Here is a 17855-nt window from a genome sequence, read left to right as displayed (position 1 = left end):
TGCCATGAACAGAAGCTGTCAATAATGAATTCACAGCTGCAGGTGACACACGCCTTAGAAATTCAATTAGCCAAAAAACATGCAGTAGAAGAAATGGCTTTCCTAAATGATGTCAAGGGAGATCATGGGAAAAACTGTGTTTGGCATGTGGCTGTTCAGTATAACTGGGGCCAAACAGTTTAAATAAAATCTGTAAAACCATGCTCCCAGTTGCTGGGAAGAAGAGGGAAGAACAGCAGAGTTTCTGCTAGTCTAGACCTATTCACTGTCAGGGTCATGGGAGGGCAAGAAGCCTCCCCACAGCTCCTGCTTCACCAAAAACAAAAGGGAGGGCCAACCTTTCAGCCAAAGGACCCCCTGATTAGCCTTCCCAAGATCCCTTTCTTTGGGTGAATCTTTCACCTGCATGCAACATACCCCACTGGATGTTTCCTAAAAGCAAACCAGCCCAGCCCTGTTCCCCAATCACCTCTCTTACAGTGTACATCCAGCACAGAGGGAATATACCCAGGTGTGCAACCACACTGTTTCTTCCTCTTCACTCTCCAGGCTTTAGCACTGAAAGACTGTACCATCAAATATACATTAAATATTGAAACCAAACAGAAGTAAGTGAATATGATAATGATGAGCCTCAAACAAGCAGAAAATGAAGTCATGGATTTTTCACTAGAGCTTACAGAGCCATTATCCAAAACGCCTATGCACAGAAAACAGTCAGACGTCACAGCCTAAAGATACCTACCTCAAATGAGGATCATTCAGCATATTCACAAAAGGTTTCATCTATCAGCTTCAAATGGACTAAGCATATAATTAAACCCAGGGTTTTGGTTTGTGCAAAACCATTTCTTTCATTATCTTCAATTCCCTTTTTATTATGTTCTTACTCTGCCACAGATCTAATAGCATGGGTAACACTACTCATGCTCTGGAAGCTGTAAGATTTTTACGGGCATTTGGATTCAGAGTCATGTGCTCAATGGAAAGTGAGAAAGAAGTTTCATTAAGCATATAGCATCATAGCTAACACTACCCTATCTAAAATCATATTAAACCAGAGATACATGAGACGACATAAAAAGCATGGGGATTAAAAATAAATTTAAAAAAAAAAAAAAAAAGAGAGAAGATGAAAATAGAAATGGGACCAGGGACCAGGAGAGTTGGGAGAGAACAAGAAAGTCTCATTTCTAAAAAATAAGCATGCCCTCTCAAAAAGAAAAAAAAAATTGCAAAGAGTTTTAAAAAGAGTTTTAAACCCAGAAATGCCCTTTATCTTTTTGGCAATGGTTAATGAAGAATGGGTAATGCAGAAGGTAAGGCCCTGCACTGCTTTACTTCTCCCCCAGGACTAAAATATCTGGTGAAACAAATAATGAAAAGCAGACCACAGTGCACTTCCTATTTGGAGTTATGATGTGCAATGTCAAACCTACTTTGAAGCAAATAAAGTCTCTCAGCATGAAAGTATTTTCACAACTTCTCAACAATGTCATTTTGCCAGTCTCGTCTCATTTTCCAGAAAAAAATTGCCTACAGCCATTTGCAGCTGATCAACACTCTTTTCCATGAAAAGCAGACCTCACCCACACTCTCCCTTTTTATTACAAAGGCAAAATACTATTTGAAAATATCTCCAAAGCTCTCCTCGCCCAGCTGCCTTAGGTCAGCACTGTGGGATCCTACATCCCATAGAGCATAGCAATATTCTCAGTGCCAAAGGATGAGCATGGTAAAACTGCCAAATGTACCCGGGAACCAAGTGCCTTTGAGCTCGTAGGAGGCTAAGCCACAAGGCAGGCAGAATCAGTGTGCTGGTCCCTTAGCAAAGCTGAAACAGTGGTCTTCAAAGGGCACAACAAAAAAGAGCGTGCATTTGCTGAACAACACATGTACAACAACAGTGCTCCTTCTCTCCCACTGTTTTACCAGTGTGAGCTTCAAGCCACTTTAACTTACAGCACATGTCTGAGAAATCCAAGGCTTCTACCTCAATCACACATGACAAATCAGATAGGTGGTCTTGGGGTCAGCAAAAACAGATGGAATACAACAAGGAATCTTGCTGTATCAAAATAATTAGAAAGGAAAGAACCACTTCTTAACCGCCTGGTTAAGAAGCAATTGTAATTCCAGCCATCCTCCCCTTGCCCTAAAGTTTCCTAACAGTGTCCTGAACAATGCACCTGCTCCTTGTGAGGCCACCGGACTTCAGAGCAGGGTGCAAACATAGGTGAGAGATGCTTTCTGAAATCTTTGGAAAAGCCTTCCCAACCACTCTGACCACTGCCTTTTCCTTTTTCTCTCAAGTGAAAACTAGAACAGACTAATCTAATCCAGTTTAACTGCGCCCGTCTCTACCACACACTGCATATGATCTCTAACCAACTCAAGATGCAGGTAGAACTATATACAAAAATCCATATTCTCAGAAGTTTTCGTCCCTCTAGCAAGAGGGCCAGTTAAGCAGAACAAGAGCAACAGCGTTATGTTCTGAGTTGCACCTGCTAATCTGCAATACCCCTGCACTCAACCTTGTTGCAACCAACTGACATGTGTCAACCTGGAAAAGACAAATCCATGAAAATGACCAAAGGAGCAGAATGAAAGATGGAAGAGCACCTGAAGACAGAAGTCTAATTGCAGACTGAAACTGCAGATTCTAACTGCAGGCTGAAATCTAAGCCCCAAAACATTATTCATTTTTAAACGGGGGACAAATGAAGAAGCTAGTGTTTTGCTCTCAAGAAAATAATACATATCAGGAAGAAGCTGTTCTCAGATGAGCAGGAATAACCAAAGGTTAACATGCAACACATTTTGGTCTTTGGCCCAACTGCCACCTCTTCACTGCAACAACTGCAGCTTCACATCCCACGTCTTTTGCAACATCCCTCTCAGTCCTTGGCAGAGAAAGGGTAAGTGTAGTGACTAGAACGAAGGTATGCACAAGCTTGCTGCCCAGGCTGCCTTCTGCTAGTAAGAACAAATACATAGCAGAGTTCTGCTCATAGTTGGTACAAGAAAGAGAGTATCTTCTTTGCTTGAATGCAAAATTTTACAGAACTTTTAGGATCTTGCTTATCATTGAGAATTCCACCTCTGCACTAAATTTACTTAACCTTCAGAACTTACTCAAAAGGCATTTGATGAAGCCGGAGACAGAACGGTGGTGTGTTTCCTGAGAAAGCTAGGCTAAATCCATCTGGCAGAAATCGATAGGATGTTTTTTATTCACATTAATACTTTTCTGAGGGTCTACAGTGAGATCTTACAAACTTTTTTAGGAGAACCCTGTGGTGTTCACAGTCACTTATCAAAGCCCCAAAACCTTCAACCTACCAGGTGACCACAGAACTCACTGCACAGTCAGCTGTCCCAATAGTCAGTGAGGATTTGGGGCTTCTACCCACCAGCACTCAGACTGAGTACTGACACTCTGCATGTACTAACTGCAGGTGCATCACCACTTGACCTTCTCAGTATATCATTTCCCCCTTCTCCTTTTCAACATCCTTTACAGGCAAAACAAAAATCGTACCAACAGAAGCAGTCTCTCTAACCATAAAACCTGCTACAGCTCACTGAGAAAACCACAGAATCATGGCAAGTGTTGCATTTTCACCAAACAGGTATCTCACCCAGGTCAGCAAAAGCCAACCTCAAAATGCACCTTCTAATAATGGTAACACATGCACAGTCACCATTGCTTCCAGTAGTCTCTGTCCCTCGATGACCTGTTCTACCACAGCTGAACTTACCCTGCCAGTAGCAGAGCCCCCCAACAATGGCACTCACCTCTATAGGCTCAGAAGGGATTTCCAACTTGGATAGTTTGGCTTTGGCATTTGCCTTCAAATCTGAGATTTTTTCATAGGGTTCTCTGTGGTATTCCTCCAGAAGAGGTTTGAGCTCTGGTGATTCAACTGGTGCCTGATCTTGGCCATCCATTGGTCTGACATAGGCAGTTGGTTTCTGCTGCATTGCACTGGTTTTTGATGGCAAAGGTGGGGGAAAAGTCTGAGAGGAAGGCTGAGCGGTGCTGGTCAGGTTAATGGCTGAGCTGTCCCGACTTTCCTTCTCCTGTGATCCTGTCACTAGGTCCTGAGATGATTTTGTTTGACTGTAGGTCTGCCCATGACTTTTGCTGCTGTTCTGTGACCTGGAATTGATATGCTGGCTGGAATGTAGAGGTGACAGGGGTGCCACTGGAGAAGAAAAAGATGACAGCAATGGAGAAAGCACCAAAAGGGAGGCCTGCAGTTCATCAGCATGACCTTCACCAACCACACGCCTGTCATTTCTCTTGTGGTGAAAACATGCATGACTTTGCTGACCACCACGACTGTGTTCTTGACCTTGGCTCCGACCATTGGATAAGCTGTGACTCTTGGTGTGCAAACCTGAAGCTGGTTCTGTTCTTGATTGTGCCTTTTGGTAGTGAATGGAGTGGCTTGGAGGGGGAGGAGGTACAACCGTAGGTCCCATGGGTGGATGGTAGGTTGTGCGGTGGAATGAAGATGGTAATGTATGGCTGGTCTTTTCCGGGAAGTATGGGCGATCAGGCTTTCCTTGTGGGATAAGAGGAGCAACACTTTTTGGAATCCCTATGAGATTCTGATGGGATTTGTTGCTGATGAGCTCCTTGACCTCCTCATAATTGCCCAGCATGTTCTGAATTCGGCTTGACAACTCATCTTCTTTATTAGTCTGCAACAGAAGAACAGAGAGGTAGAAATTTAAAAAGCATGACCCCCCCACCCCAAGAGATCCAGCTCAAGAACAGACATTCTTCAGGATCTTATTTTAATCACCATGCATCACTGTGAGTGAAGTTATGCAAACTCATCTTGATCCTGCATGCAGTTTCTGAAAGCAAGTGGGACTGCTCTAGTCAGTATTAGTTCTTCTGAGCCAAGTCTTCAGGAACACTAACATCAGACCAGTTTGTTTCAACCACAGCTGCAGACAGGCAGCCAAGCTGCTTCTGGGCAACTCTCTCTCAAACTCCCAGACTACAGGAGGCCCCCAAATTAATCTGCGCAACCCAAAGTCTGTACTGCACTTGCACCATCTACAGAGCTTTAAGGACATACTCTGATAAATTTAAGTTAAGCAGATGGGAAGATGCTGTGTTTGCATGTATCATGCTCAAGTCTGCTATAGCGTATGCAGAGGCCACAGCTCTCTGCTTCCACCCCAACCCACTTTCCTCCTCTCCCTCCACCACGCACTCCGCTACCATTACCTTGTAGGGTTCTGCAAAGAGCGGAGTCTTCTCAGGGAACTTGTCTTTCTCCTGCAGAGCCTCCTGATTCCGCCTCTCTTTCTCTCGAATACGTAGCAAGTTTCTGTCCTCGTTGTACAAGCTTTAGGAAAGAGAGAAAGAAAGGATGGTTAACACTTTACACCAGTGTTACTAACAAGTATCTACTTTATGCAGAAACTGTGGTTTTCAGACCGGCATATGTCCAGCATAAAAATAATTTTGAAATTCACAAGGTGGTTATAGTTGACTAATCAGTTATGTCAAGTATTTGCCATACCGCATAGTAACGTAACATACAAGGTACAGCACACATCCTGCTCAGTGATTTCTACTCCTGATACCATACATCAAGAAGGGTGGGAAGGGAAAAACTATCCATCCATTTAATTGTGAAACACAAACTGAAAGGAAGTCAACGTGGGTGATCAGTGCATGAGCTGGCAAATCCAGTTGCAAGGATTGATGTGAAAACTACCATTCTTGTTCTCCTCCAGACTTCTGCCCCAACTCTTCACCTGAGAGTAAAAAAGAATCCACTATTTTCAAAGTGTTGCCACTTTCAGAGATTGAACTTTGCCTACTTTATAAACAGGCTTGAAAACTTACTCTCTACTTCAAATGGACATTTGGAAAGCTGCTTGCCTGGCAAACCACATAGTTGCATTTAAAGCAATTGCGTAAATGTATGTAAAGAGAAGGTCTCAGAAATTTGGAAAATACCGGGTCGAATCCCCCTGTTCCTCCTCAACCACATACGCACACACTTAATTCCACCAGCCCCACACCAAACCAGCAATAAAACTGTGTCACATGGACAGCAGGATGACTTCATGGAAAGCCAGATCCTTTAAACTACACCTCCTCTGTGAAACACTACTGCAAAATAAGTGAATCTATTGCCCTAATGTTTATGGACATTTGGGAAGAAAAAGCATGCAGGCATAGTATGTGGATGCAGGTATTACTCTCCTCTCCTATTTCTACTCTATTGCACAGTCTACTGCATACATGCAATTCCTCAAGTGTTCCAGTTTGGAAGGGAAGAGCCTTGTCTTCCCCACCAGTGACATTGTCTCAAATATCACACTAATAATCATCTACTGAAAGTTTAATCATCCCTAAAGGAGAGATAGAGGACTGGCTTTCCTGTAACAGTTAACCAAGAGGTCTGACTACTGCAGAGGCGGTTTCCTGACTCAATGTGAGCTCTGGAAAACGATGCTGTCTGATGGCAAATTTCCATATATGGAACTGCAGCAAGGATGTACTTGTGCCACTAAGACAGAAAAACATATTCAGGGGGTTAGACTGTGCACATTTAAAATAGTTTCCAACTTTGTTAGTGCTGAACTGTTTCCAAATATAGCAAAACAGAAGTTTCCAGTAAGCTCTATGTACCCCACTTCTGCAAACAATTTTAAAAATTAAAAAAAAAATAAACAAAACCCACAGAACACTGATTCAGTAAATATACACAATCCTTCTGTTACAAACAATATATAATAGAAGCATTCCTTCTGTGCATCTGATGTCATTTTGCATGTGAGCAATTTCATATCTATCATCAGTGAGTTGCCCTGTGTGTGCCAGTAAAGCTTTGTGCAGCCAGATATGGGAGATACCAACTGCAGAAGACAAAAAATTAGGAGGAATTATAAGGCAAACTAGAAGCAATCTTGGCTACACCTACTACTTGAAATTGTATGGTACGAATGATTTTTAAGTGAATGCATTTCAAGTTGACAGCATTTTTCAAACATATCTGTTCAAGTTATCTGGAAAATTTTTACTGAATGAAGCACCATTTTCCTAACATTCCAGGAAGTAAAAATTGATTCTGTAAATATCCTTTCTATAAACTTCAAAAAAATTCCCTTAACAGCAAGCATGAAAAAAACCACAAAGGATGGTTTTAACAGCTAAGACCCTGGCTTGTAGCATGAAGGAGACTTCTGAAACCTTCTCTTCACCAATCTGTGACACTGTGGGGAGGGCAAAGGAGGAAAACCACTGCCCTTGGTGGCAGTCCTCACTTCTTGCCAGTTCCCAGCCTCTTTGCCCTGCAGTCAGTATCTTCCCTTAACAAATTATACAACTCTGTTGCAAGGAGCTCTTCTGACCTATTCAGACTAATCAAGACTCTTACTGCAACTAGGTGCTCAGCTCCAGCTCTCCCCACCCACCTTGACTTTTTCCTTTTGAAGCTACCACCATGTTTTTGAGCCTAATGATAGTATTCAGTGCAATGCTGAAGGTACAATATTAAGTTAGTTTAACTCCTCCTCCTTGAGCATCAGCTGTTTTCCCAGTCATGTTTTTCCCTGTCAGCTCTTCAGCCATAGTTTTCATCATTCGATAGACAGAGGGACATACAGGAAATTAAAAGGCACAAAGGGGATCTACTTTTTACAAGCTTGACAACTGCATTAAAGAAAAAGAAAGCAAAGCTCCTTCTCCCGCTTTGTGTCTTTTGATACAGGTACACATTTTGGTCTGTACAACGCTGCTGACATCTCAGCCCGCCCTGTTACTATTTCTGTCTTGATCCACACCATGAATGGCAAGCACTCAGACCTACACAGTACTTTTTAATACAACTGCAACATTAAATATACTTATTTGTTTTTGTTTGTTTTCTCCCTAGTACTTATTAAATTACTCATGGTGTTGGCTGGAGTACACAGCACACACAGATATTGTGCTAGCTTTCCCCAAAACAGATTTTGCCACTGCAATTTGCAGATTGTTGTGGCACACTTCAGATCCAGGCTTCCTGGAGACAAGCTGTTGAGCTGGCATAGCCCTCTGCTGAAGCCCAAGAAGTGAAAGCAGTTTAAAATGTTCATCTAAACAATACATAAGGACAAAAGCCACAGCCAATCCTTCTGTTTTTAAAATAGATTGTTTTAAAATGAGCCAATCTCATTTTATCTTCCCAGGTAAGAGGCTGTTTGCTTCTTTCAGAAGGGACAGAGAAAGACATAAAAGCCACAAGGCTGAACACAAGTCTCTTGGGGAACACTGTCAAGACTGAAAGAGTAACTTCTCTTCGAACAGACCCATTCCCAACCTCCCTAACAACATCAGTTACCTTTCAAAAACTCTAACATCACTACTAGAGCATACCACATCACTTTATAACCCGCATTATTATATAGTAAGACACATGCAATAGTATTTGAATACTTGAGATCTTTCAAGGTGCACTATTGTAGTAGTGGCCCCTCCTATAAAGCACTGAGGACTTTGAGTAACAGCCTCCACACGCTACTAGAGTCAAATGTCATATCTTGTTATGACTTCACTAACCCCTGCTTGTCTAGCTTTCAACAGTAATCTAAAATTTACTCCCCTGATCAGCTTCTTCACGTAAGATTTATTAGCAAGGAGATAATGTAGATCAACTTTCTTAACCAAAACAAAAACCAATACATGCAATACTTTAGATGGATCCAGTTAACAAGCTGGGTTATCATTTCCACATATCAGAAGGCTGACGTGGGAAGTCAGTGGGAATCCACATGTTCACCTGTGTTCTCCCTTTGTATGATAAAACCTATACAGAACATTACTTGGTATTAACAGGTCTTTTTCTATGGTTGCTGGGTAAAAAGGGCAGGAGCCGTAAACTACTCAGATTACTATTCTTGCAGAAAAATACAAAACAGCATGCCACTATCAGCAGTAAACCAAGATTGAAAAGTATTAGTGATGATACACAAATATCAGCATAACCACGTGTGTATCTTCCTGGCTGGAGGAGCACTGAGAAGCTGAATCACTCCACAGTAAGACTCTGCTGCAAAACAAATGGAAATTCTGACCAAGAGGTTTTGTTTGGTTGTCTCAACTTGCAGAGCAGGAGGGTTAGCCAAAGCCCACTGAAATAGGCAAAAAACTTCTTATTGGTTTCAACGGACTTTGTGTTGGGCAATGAGAGCACATTCTTTAGTCATGCAAAACAGGCGTGACCTTGGGCACACATTTGGACACTATACATCAGCTCACAAGGTTCAGCTTCTGCACCTTTCAAAAAATTAAAAACAAACAAACAAACCCAAACCCTACAACCCCCCCAAACAAACAGCCCTCAAATATTAAGTTTGAGTTTATAAATCTTAATCATAAACCAAAGCATTAGCACAATATTACTACTCATATATTTCATCTTCTTTACCACAGACTCTCTTAACAATATCATCAAGTCCTAATTATTAAGACAAAACAGAACCTGTATGCGCACATACATGCCCAAGCAAAAATCTACTGGAAAGGAGGCACACAGAAGAACATCAGTCTGACATGTTGGAAGAACTGCAGAAAATGTCATAGGCTATTTTTATTTGTTCTCCCAGGATAAAATCTGCTGTCAGCGCTGGCCAATCAGGGTTCTTGTTTTACATTATGCCTTGCTATAAATGTCTCACTAGATTTCCACTCAGAGCAAGAGAAGCCCTTAACTTGCAAGTAGTTTAAAAACTAACAGCAGCAATGAAAAAAAAAATTAAAACCAACCAAACAAAAATACCCCAAGCCACATATTATGACCCTGCAAATTGTTTTCTACTAAAACACTGTGCTACGTCAGATATCCTTCTATTTCTAGGCTGGCAAGCATCCAAATTCAGAGCAATCAAGCTGTTTTGCTCAGAGGTTCTGATTATTTTCGAACAAAAGGAAAACCCTAAACAACTGTAACTTGTGTCTCTTGCAACAATAATATTTACGATGAGAAACAGCTATCTTTCCTATATGTATCCCAACACTGAATGTAAAACATCTTACATGCCGCTTGCTGCAAAAACGGCAGCTGAAATACCTCCAAAGGCCTTTTCTCTCCCTGAACCTTCCCTGACCCCAAGCTCTCTTCCCAGCAATAAATTCTTTTTAAAGAGTGTGTGAAGAGAGAGGAGGGGCAGTGGGGAGGGGAAGGGACACCGCCTTTCTGCCATAATGCCAATTCCTGCAGGTTTAAAAGAAGAACGTGCCTACTCCAGGGCAGCCCGGCTGACACGGGTGCTCTCACACGTACAGGCCTGCTGGGCACTGCTCAGCAAGGTTAGTCATGCGTTGTCCCTACTGCAGACCTCTTCGTGCTGTCAGGGTGACTGGTGGCCCAGGCTGCTGGCCATGCACAGCTGACTGCCCGTTCAGCCAGGCAAGGGGTCATACCCCTCTGTTTTGCTGCTCAGGATCGCCACCCACCCTCCGCCTCCCTTTCTGAAATGGATCACACCAATTTTCATTCCAAGTTTTCCTCCAACTTCAGTGCACAGGTGGAGGTATCATTGTAACAGCAGGATGATAAGGGAATAAACACTAAGTAGCTACTTACTTGGTCATGCAGTGGAGAGCACCAGCCCTCGCTTCTCTTAAGTTACAGACTAGCCCTTAAACTACCTGAAGACAACAGCTAAAACTCATTTTAATACATAGATTTTACCATGCACGCTGCCTCATCTCATGCTGAGGAGCTCTTATTTAAAAACAAGTAAGTTGTATTGCACAAGATGCAATTCCTAATTCAGAGCAGAAGCATCTGCTGCTTACTGAAATGTCTACTTTTTAAATATAAGCCTGTAGTTATCCTAGTCCCAACATCTGTGGAGACAGTTTCTGTCCACCATTAACCTGGCCTTTTAGGGTATTTGTCAATATGCTCTTTAAAGCTTTTGAAAACCTGGGCTATGCCGTAACTCATAACATTACACAGTTTCCCCAAAGTTAGTGTTAGGTAGGCAGGCAGAAAGCATCGGAGAACCACAGTCAGCTAAGGGCCTGCATGGACCTGTGCCAAGAGGAGAGGAGGTCTCCACGGCCTGCCAGGCACCGTTAGAGGAAATCCGTGCAGCAAAGCCGCCTGCCAGGCTCCAGCAAGCTGTCCCTTGTGCATGCACGGCCAGAGCCCTAACCTCACTATTGCCAAAGTTGCAGGATGAACCCCAGCTCCTGTTCTTCAGGAACCTCTCCAGATTAGCAACTTTGATATTTAGATTTTCCTAGAATGGGAACTCAAAAAAACTCAAAACCAAAATCACCCCCAAGCTCTTCATTACTGATCTGTGGAAGTGCTTTGGGAAACTGGACCTCCAGGCTTAGCACCAACATGCCAAGTAGATGGGAGCCTGGGAGCTGGGGAACTCCACAGTCCCACCCCATCCATCTTCAGGGGGGGAAACAGTTCAAAATTTGAGTTAAAAATAGTGCTGCACTCTCTGCAGCTGGGCCACACGTGACATGTCACCAGGAAAACCCAAGTACCCCGAATGTTCAAACAGGCAGATGAGACTGAATGTCTGCTCTGAAACATTAGTTCAGTCTTGATCATCTTCAAACACATGCACAAATCTCCCCCCGGCTGCCCCACCCCAAGAAACCCAAATCATGCTTTGCTACACACTGAAAGGGTACAATACTCCTAGGCTTAAACCAGCCCATGCTGGAAAAGGCAGTCCACTGGCTCCAGTAAAGAGAGATCTGGCTCAGAAAGTTCAGCAAAGCATACACCCTGACCCACAACATCTAGGCTTGGGTCTGTAACAGAATCCATGCAAATACCAACGTGCTCTGAAGCCACTCTCAGTAACATGACAATCTTTACTACAGAGTTTCAAATGCCAATATGTGACAATCCAGCCCATGACAACAGTTTTCAAAAAAAGACTGATGCAGGAAGAAATTCTGCCTCTCCTCCTGCCCTGTGTGTTGTCCAAATGAAAGTGAAATGAAAATAAAAATCTGCTTTTATTTTAATTGTAAGAAGATCTGTTGCTGGCTCCCAAAATGAATTAATTATTCCAGCAGCAGGGAAGGGGGTGGAGAAAGGCTAAAAAGCAAACACACAAACAGTGCTCACTTCCTTCTGAATGCACAGAACCTCTTCCTCCGAAACATTAAGACAGAACATTTCCTTTTAGTACAACTGCAGGAAATCACAAATTTATCGAAGCTGTTTTGTCATTCAAATGGACTCTTTTTTTATCATGAGAAGCTGCTGATCAACACTTCTCAAGATTGAGACATATATTCTTGTTTAATTTCAAGGCAAGACACATCACCCTCCAAAAAGATTAACAGAAATCACATGGATGCACTGTAACAGCCTTGCTGCAGCACTCTGGCTCTGCTGCTCTGAAAGTCTCCATAGAAGGATTGCCACCAATTTACAACAGCCAGGATCACGTCTACAGATTAAATATGCAGTTTCATTCATCAGCCCATCAGCTTGAAAAGAAACATGGATAAACGCATGGCACAGGAAGTTACCAAGCATCACAGATGTGCTCAGCTCTCACCTCAGCAGCTTGTCACTATAAGACAAGCAGATGAAAGGATGACATTAAAGTTAATACCAAACAGCACTAAAAATGCCTCGTCCCGACTTTTGCTTCCTTTCCTTTATGGAAACATCATCAAGTTGTGACTTGATGGATATTTTTAAGTTCTGTTTCACATCAAACACTACTTCACAGAACATACACAGTTTGAACAGAAAGAAATTATAAGAGGAAAACATATGGCAGAAGCACAACAGATGGTACAGTTAGTCAATTATTTTCTGCATCATCACCATCAACCAGCTTTGGTACATGCTTTCCAAAAATACATATCTTCACACTGGAGAAATATGAGTTGGAATTTGTTTTTCAAGCTTTTGCTTCCTCTAGCTCCTTCAACTTATCAAGTCTATCCAGCCCTGTTCACTGACTGTACAACAGCAGCATTAGACCACTGAGCAGGAGATCAAGGCCTCACAGGCCATCTGTACTTCCACGATGACTCTAAGAAACCTCCTGGCAAATATTTTTTAACAAAAACAATGTTCCAAGAAAATCCAGTACTGCTGCAAGCTTTCCTTCAAACCATATGGAAAAATGATGCTGAATACACCTCCTCCTATGTTTTAAATACAGAGCCCTCTAGGTTACACCAAAAAATTGAAGTGGAGAATGGCTGGGATGTTGTAACAGGCAGCAGGGAACTGTCAGTTTGCTTAAGTATAATCTAAGTTGGCTTTTTTCAGAAAAAAAAATCAGTTCTACCTATGTAACATTAAGCATCTTCTCACTCTGCCTCTTCCACGGTAATCTTTGGGTTCAGATTCTTACTTATTCGTTTCCTATTGCTGATGCCAAGTTTAAAAATACATTCATTACTCAGCCATTAAAAGGTTTTTGCTTCCTTTTGGCATCAATAGGCCTTTCTTTGTCAAGCAGTTCCCAGGAATAATCCTGAACATTTCCTGAGACGAGCTGAGCCCCTGCAGCACCCAGTGACTTTGTCAGGAGTTGGGAACTCTCAGACATTCTTCAAACACAACAAACCCTTCATGCAATTGAGCCTAAAAAACCCCAAATCCTCAAATGGCTATGTGCTTAAAAACACACCCCAGGATCTGGAGCAGTATTTCTCAGCCTATGGTCTACAAACCACTGAAGGCTCAAAAGAGGAAAACGAAGATTTTTTAAAAGATGCAAATAATTGACAGTAACAACCTCTTCTCTGCCTACCCAAAAAAGGCAAAAAATGAAGGGTTTATGACTTGGACTTTCCCTCACGCACTGAAATGTTTAAAATCTAACTTTTATTTAGTTGCAAATGAAAGCCATTATAGAAACATCGCACTATACAGGATACTTGGATACTTTTAAAAAAGGTGCAGCACTCTCCAGCTGAAAATGCTTCCAATAGCAGTGCTCCAAGCTGCAGTGCTCCCCTAAGCAGCAGGGCATCCTATTCTTCCTCCCCTCCACAGTGACGGGAGCTCTCATACCTGAGCCAACTGTTCCTCGGTCTCCACAGACACACCATTTAACATATGAGCAGAAAGTTTTTGATTGTAAGAGGCAAGAAAGCCTCACGATGAACATATAACACAAACAAACGACCCCCTCCCAAAGTGGTGAATCTCTGAGAGGCCAGAAAACAGCATGCAAACAGTCAGAGCCTGTTAGCGGAAAGATGTTCCCAACAAAAAGCAGGAGCTCATGCTGAGGGCCAGCCTCACTTAACAGCCACATAGAGCAGCAACTTACAAAATCTGGAAAAGTGTGACAATTACTTCAGTTTATACAATCTTCACTTAGTCGTCTTCAATAACAGCACTTAACTATGTTGCTGTAGTTGAAGCACCTGAACAAACCTAGAGGCAGTCCCTCCACTCATGATGCTGCAGAAATGAATTCTCTAAAGAAACCCATGCTTTCAACCTCACCCCACGTATGCTGATGTTAATCAGCACTGTCAGAAAAGCACTGTCAGACACTGTCAGAAAAGGTGCTAATTATGAGTTACACAGGGAACACTAAAGTTGTTATTCTCCATCTAAATGCAAATATACTAGTAGGGCTTCTAAGAAGGTGTGGATGTGTTATGTGTAATTACAAGGAGACCAGACAAGGCGTTGGAACAATGATGAATTTAAGGCTTTCTTTGATCTGGATGTGGCAGGCAAAGGAGGAAATGTGAAAAATTTAAATCACCAGGTACCTGCAATGAAAAATCCTGACCACTTCACCTCTTAGAGACAAGGCGTTCTGTACACAGCAGCCTAATTCATCAGGCACACATCTCAGGATTTCCCCAAGCCAAAGTGGTCCGACTGCCTTTCAGCCCTGAAGGCACATATGTCTTTTTGGGTAGGTGAGTAAAGATCTGCAATTCAAGTACTATTTCAGTAATTGAGTATGCACAGAAAGATTCAGACAAAGCTGCCGGTGCCTTGGCTGCAGCACTGATGGAGCAGCTTTAGATATGCAGCCTAGAATGGGACCTGAGTGCAGGACTACTCCCCAGGCTCCAAGAGCCCCCTCACAGTTGTACACCAAGCAGTCTTGGTTGTGGTGCCCCAACTGTGACAAGACTGAGCTTACATGGGAGCAGCTTTTGCAGGCAAGAGGAGCCCATCCATGTCTCTTCTCACTTCATCAGCAAGGATCAAAAAGTTAGCCTGGTCAGGATGCCGATATACACATGCCCAAATGACTGGGATTACTCTGCAGAGGCGACAGTGAGAAATGAGTTATTCTAAACTTCACTCTGTATCAAAATTGGAGACCTCAATCTGCCACAAACACAGTTACACTCCTCTGTTGCACAGCTGAGCAAACATTTTCACATAGACGCAAGTACCTCCATAGGCTCTCCCACAGCATGCTCTCAGACCCAAGAATAATCTGGTTAAGCTCAGCTGGTAGTTTGAGAAATGCACACCCAGATCCCTCTGACAGAGTGTTACATCCTGGCTTTGTCTGAGAATTGGTCTGTTTGGAGAAACAGCATTCCCTGCTGAGCAGATCCTGCTCTAACTGGGAGAGGACTCCGAGTCACCCACCATCACTCCAAGACCTGTCTGCAAAAAGGCCTGAGGAAACGATCGCACAAACAGAAAAGACATTTACCCTTCAAAAGTACTTACATCATGCCTCCCTAGATCAAAGGCTGCTGGAAGTAAATACAAGGCCTTGGCACTATCAACAAACATATGGGGTGTAGCCTTTCTACCAGAATGTAAACTTTGGGTCTGCTTGGAAGTTTAGCTCAGAGAGAAAATATCTACCGTCAAAGCACAGGAAAAACAGATTTCAAAGGCCAGCCACACTCTGTTCCTCTTGCTGCCCCCCACAGTGATCATGCAGCTAATTCATATTCTTATCCCACTCGATTCTACTTGTCTTGTTTTAAGCGGTCCCACACTCACACCATTTCTAAGCACTTCATGCCCCCCTCCCCCAAAACCTGCTTCAGCATGCAATTTCATAAGCTATTTAGAAAGGACTTCTTGGAAGATGCCTAGGGTAGCCTTCATTAAGCACCATCCGTCACCACAGTGACTACAGGATCACATTCAAGTTTTCATCTATCATTCTTTTCTCTTCTGCATTTGTCTTGGAGTCATCTTGCATTAGCTTAGGCCCCATTCTGACAAGCCTTGGATGTTATCTTCCTGACGGTTCGTCTGTGCTGAGGCAAATGCCTTCCATGTTAGCTCATTTTCCAATGAGAAAAGCCATGCTGCATAATACAGCCTAGAGCATCTGCATTCACACCACCATGCTGAGTGCCTCTACATGACAAAGCAAGCATCAGCAACATCTCATCTTCCGAGCCCCAGCAGGTCCACCAAATGACCAAAAGACATGAGCTGCCTGGTTGAATCAAGCTAAGGGCAGCTGAGTTGAACAAATTAGGAAACATTGTTGGTTCAAGGCCACAAAATGCCTTTCACGTGAGCAGAACAGAACTTTTCACTGACATACCTGATGGCTGTAAACATCTTGGAAATTGCTATGCACAGACTTACTGTAGTAACACACCACTCTTTGCACATACTATGTTGCTTAGAAATTCATCTGCATTGCCTAAGAAACAGCCAGAAACAGGCAGATTCTGAAGGTAAGTAGACAAGCAGGGAAAAGACATCACTAAATAGGTTTGTTTAGTTTACAGAGGCACATATACATGGTGGATGGCTTTATATCCTTCCATTCTTCTCCCTTCCCTTCTCCTACCCTGAGAAGCATGCTTCCTGAGTTGACGTCTTTTTTTTCTTTAAAGAAGCTCTAACATGTGCTCATTATTCCAAAATAGCAAACACAAAACAAAGCAATATTTATTTCAGTAGAGCATAGTATGACAACACAAGAATTCCATTTACTACTTTTTTCTTCAAGAGTTCTACAAAAAATGAGTGCAGAAAAAGGACTTTTACACAGAAGGTGCAGACAATTTTGCATTTAAAATAACTGTCCACAGAAGGTCATCAAACACTTCATACGCACATACAATGACATCTCATATAAAGCTACGCCCTAGTAGCAAGCTTTCCCCAGTTATGAACAACATATTATCAATAGCTATGGAAAGATATCGCTAAAACCCTATAAGTCTCCTTTGCCACAAAAAACGACTATTCCTTTTTTGTGTTTTTACCCACCAAGTGCCATGCACACTAGGATAGCAACCTTACTAGCACTTATACCCATGAAGATGAACATATTTTTACCTGCCTTCCTAAAGCCAGCAGAGCTCCCCACTTAAGAACGGTGACACATTTCCAGATCAAAGCCCAGACTTCTACCACATATTACACATGAAAAAAAAAATTGCCACAAAGCCCTCACCAAGTGTCACACATGCCTCTATAGAATTAATACAAAAGTGATGTGAGGAAATAATAAGGAAACAAGAGAGGAAAAAGACAGGGAGAAGTAATTCACAGAATTTTCTCCAGGGTTTCTTCTTACAGAAGAATGCCAGACATTGAGAAACCCACCAAAAAAAGCATCACTGGGCATGGGAGAAATTATCTCTAGTGATGTACTCTCATTTTTATTTCCTTAGATAAGGAGAAGGAAGATAGAGACAGTTGAAAAACACATTCATGAAAGCCACAGTTACTTTCCAGAGCTAATCATGGCTGATCCTGCTCCACCCGGTCTAAACATTACAATACAACATAGATGCAGAGTAACTTTAAAAGGAAGTGACCTAGGATCAAATCTCACTAGGGAAAGTGTGTGTTTAAGTAACCGCAGATGTACTGTAGTAACCCATGGTTGCAAAAGACCTGTTGTCATAGTAC

General features: G+C 42.5%; 1 protein-coding gene across 1 annotated transcript in view; it reads right to left on the bottom strand.

The window, feature by feature from the left end:
* Positions 1–17855, bottom strand: part of LOC142033811 (AF4/FMR2 family member 1-like) — a 103655-nt gene that overhangs the window by 65733 nt on the left and 20067 nt on the right. Inside the window, exons 2-3 of the mRNA XM_075034261.1 lie at positions 5252–5372; positions 3802–4713 (exon numbers count right to left, since the gene is read on the bottom strand). Coding sequence (XP_074890362.1) covers positions 3802–4713; positions 5252–5372 — 1033 coding nt within the window. The remainder of the gene's footprint in view (positions 1–3801; positions 4714–5251; positions 5373–17855) is intronic.

The sequence above is a fragment of the Buteo buteo genome, chromosome 1 (assembly GCF_964188355.1).
Source record: "Buteo buteo chromosome 1, bButBut1.hap1.1, whole genome shotgun sequence".
Lineage (NCBI taxonomy): Eukaryota > Metazoa > Chordata > Aves > Accipitriformes > Accipitridae > Buteo > Buteo buteo.
Note: the sequence above shows the minus strand (reverse complement) of the source record. Positions and strands in the feature narration are given on the sequence as shown.